Raw genomic sequence first — 2,460 nt, forward strand, 5'->3', positions numbered from 1 at the left:
TGCCACGTAAATTAAATTTCGCGTAAATCTAAAAATTGCGAAAACGACTGCACTGAATCCCACTTCTGAAATTGTAAGGGGATGGCCGGGATTCGTGGTAAAGTGCAGAAGACCGAGTCGAAAATTATATATATATATTATCAAAAGTTAATAATAATGCAGCGTTCTCGCTCACTCCTGCATGGTCTATCTGGACACTGGACGGCAGGATAGGCGGGAATGTTGCAAATTGTTAGGAACCGCCCTGCCAAGGTGACGATGATGAGGATTGGCTTGACCAATCCTCCCTCCGGTATACAATGTTCGTCGTTGTCACCTTGGCAGGGGAAACCGAGGTTTCCTTATGGGAAAATTGAGAACGGGAAGGCAGTTGACGATTGTAACCTGTGAATATTTGTTCGTGGCCGAAACACACACATTTTTTTTATATCTTTGTGTTTATCTGGTGCGTGAGTGAATTGACGTGTCAGTGGCAATGGCTGCCAACAAAACTGACAAAAAGAGAATCTTTTTGTCTCTGAAACAAAAAACTGACATTTTAGACAATTTAGAATTTGGTGCTTCGGTTAAATTTTTGGCCCAAGAATATGGTGTTCATGAGAGCACAGTTCGGAGAATTCGTAGGGAAGGAACGAATATCCGTAATTTTGCAGATCAGGGGTCCCAAATATTACAATGGAAAAACCAGAGGAAACCAAAACATGACGACCTTGATAGCAGTTTATATAAGTGGTTCCTTGAAAGACGAAGGTTAGGAGGTCCACTGCCGGACCTCCTGCTTCAGGAAAAGGCAATGGAGCTTTACAACGAAATTGGTGGAACGTCGTCGTTTACGGCAAGTAGAGGCTGGCTGACAAAATTTAAAAGACGGCACAACATTCGTCTACTTCATGTGCATGGGGAAGCAGGAAGTGCAGATGAAGAAAGTGCAGAACGGTTTTTAATTAACTTTGCCAAGAAAGTAGAGGAAGAAGGCATCGAGGAACACAATATTTATAACATGGACGAAAGTGGTTTAATGTGGAAGGCTATTCCTTCGAAAACTTTGGTCCATGGTAAAGAACACAAAATTGAAGGCAAACAAATGAAAAAAGACCGCGTCACTATTGGCTTGTGTGCTAATGCGACTGGAACACACAAATTGCCACTTCTATTTATTTATAAATATCAAAATCCGAGAGCCTTAAAAAATTGTGGCACGTTACCAGTAGTCTATACGTTCCAAAAGCAGGCTTGGGTCAATAGACAAATTTTTGCAGACTGGTATGAGAACCACTTTAAATCAAGTGTCAAATAGCATCAATTGGAGAATAAATGTTAAGGGAAGACAATTTTGCTGGTTGATAATTGTCAAGGCCACATAATTGAAATAGACGATGAAGAGGAACAGTTTGAAATTGTTCTTCTGCCTCCAAATACTACATCAATTATACAACCGATGGATCAAGGGATTATTGCAAAATTAAAAAAACGTTACAGACACAAAATGTTGCGCCACGTATTGACATTTCCGGGTGGACTTAATGAATTCTATTCTAGATTCACAATAAAAGATTGTATATTTTTAGTTCGCGATGCCTGGGAAGATGTCACCAGCAATGATATTAAGAATGGCTGGAACAAAATTTTTACAAAAGACTCTGAGGATTCTTCGGAAGATGCATTGAACACAACAATAGATTCGGAAATAAGCGAACTAATCCATACAATAAATGGCGAACCAATTAATCAGGAACTGTTAAACGATTTCTTTTTATTATTGGATCAAGTGGAAAACATGGATATTACGGAACAAGAAGGGGAAGCAGACATAGAAGAAGAAATAGAAGGAGGAGACGAACGGCATGGAGAAGAAGAGGAAGAAGAGCAGCATCGAGAAGAAGAAGCAGTAACGGAGTTAGAAACGTCACAAGAATTACCGATTATTCAAGCCAATGAAAACCTTGAAGAACGAAAACTGAGGGAGTTACAGTGGATAGACACCCTCATTAAGAACTGGGGCAATAATAAACCCCATGTACAAATAATGGGCGAGGCATTTAAAAAAATATTGGAGGCAGAAGCCTTGCCAGAAAATTAAATACTTTGAGAATGATAAGGTATATGTGTAAACAAATTTGCAGTAAGAATAAATAGTGCGCACTAATTTAATTCACCATTAACGATGAAATTAAATGTCAACCGTTTTACAGAACACCAACTTCACCAACGTGGGGACCAATCATGAGTCGTTGAAGACTTCTTCCAAAAACTCGCTGTATCTTCGACGATGAAACTAAATCCTTAAAAACATTTGCGTAGGTCACCAGCCTCTGCGCATTTAATGATTATCACATGTTATCAATAATTGAAGATTCCTGCTCAATAAATCTAAATGCAATTAGGAATAACACTTCCAACCGAACATCCTGTATATTACATATGTACTTATAAATTACTATATAGAATAATAATAACAAT

General features: G+C 38.6%; 1 protein-coding gene across 1 annotated transcript; it reads left to right on the forward strand.

Annotated features, from left to right (window-relative positions):
• Nucleotides 1–587: 587 nt before the first annotated feature.
• Nucleotides 588–2,080, forward strand: LOC122403171. Its single transcript, XM_043406528.1, has 3 exons — nt 588–750; nt 909–1,055; nt 1,569–2,080. Exons 1-3 carry the CDS (start codon nt 588–590, stop codon nt 2,078–2,080), a joined length of 822 nt encoding a protein of 273 aa, XP_043262463.1.
• The last annotated feature ends 380 nt before the right edge of the window (nt 2,081–2,460 follow it).

The sequence above is a fragment of the Colletes gigas genome, unplaced genomic scaffold (assembly GCF_013123115.1).
Source record: "Colletes gigas isolate AHSC1104 unplaced genomic scaffold, ASM1312311v1 Colletes_gigas_Sc00045, whole genome shotgun sequence".
NCBI classification, from domain to species: domain Eukaryota; kingdom Metazoa; phylum Arthropoda; class Insecta; order Hymenoptera; family Colletidae; genus Colletes; species Colletes gigas.

What these genes read in the sequence shown, in the direction of transcription:
- LOC122403171 (XM_043406528.1), top strand. Translation starts at nt 588, where the DNA reads ATGGTGTTCATGAGAGCACAGTTCGGAGAATTCGTAGGGAAGGAACGA. An exon ending in TGGTTCCTTGAAAGACGAAG is followed by an intron (nt 751 to 908) that starts GTTAGGAGGTCC and finishes ATGGGGAAGCAG; the next exon opens with GAAGTGCAGATGAAGAAAGT. An exon ending in TTCGAAAACTTTGGTCCATG is followed by an intron (nt 1,056 to 1,568) that starts GTAAAGAACACA and finishes GTATATTTTTAG; the next exon opens with TTCGCGATGCCTGGGAAGAT.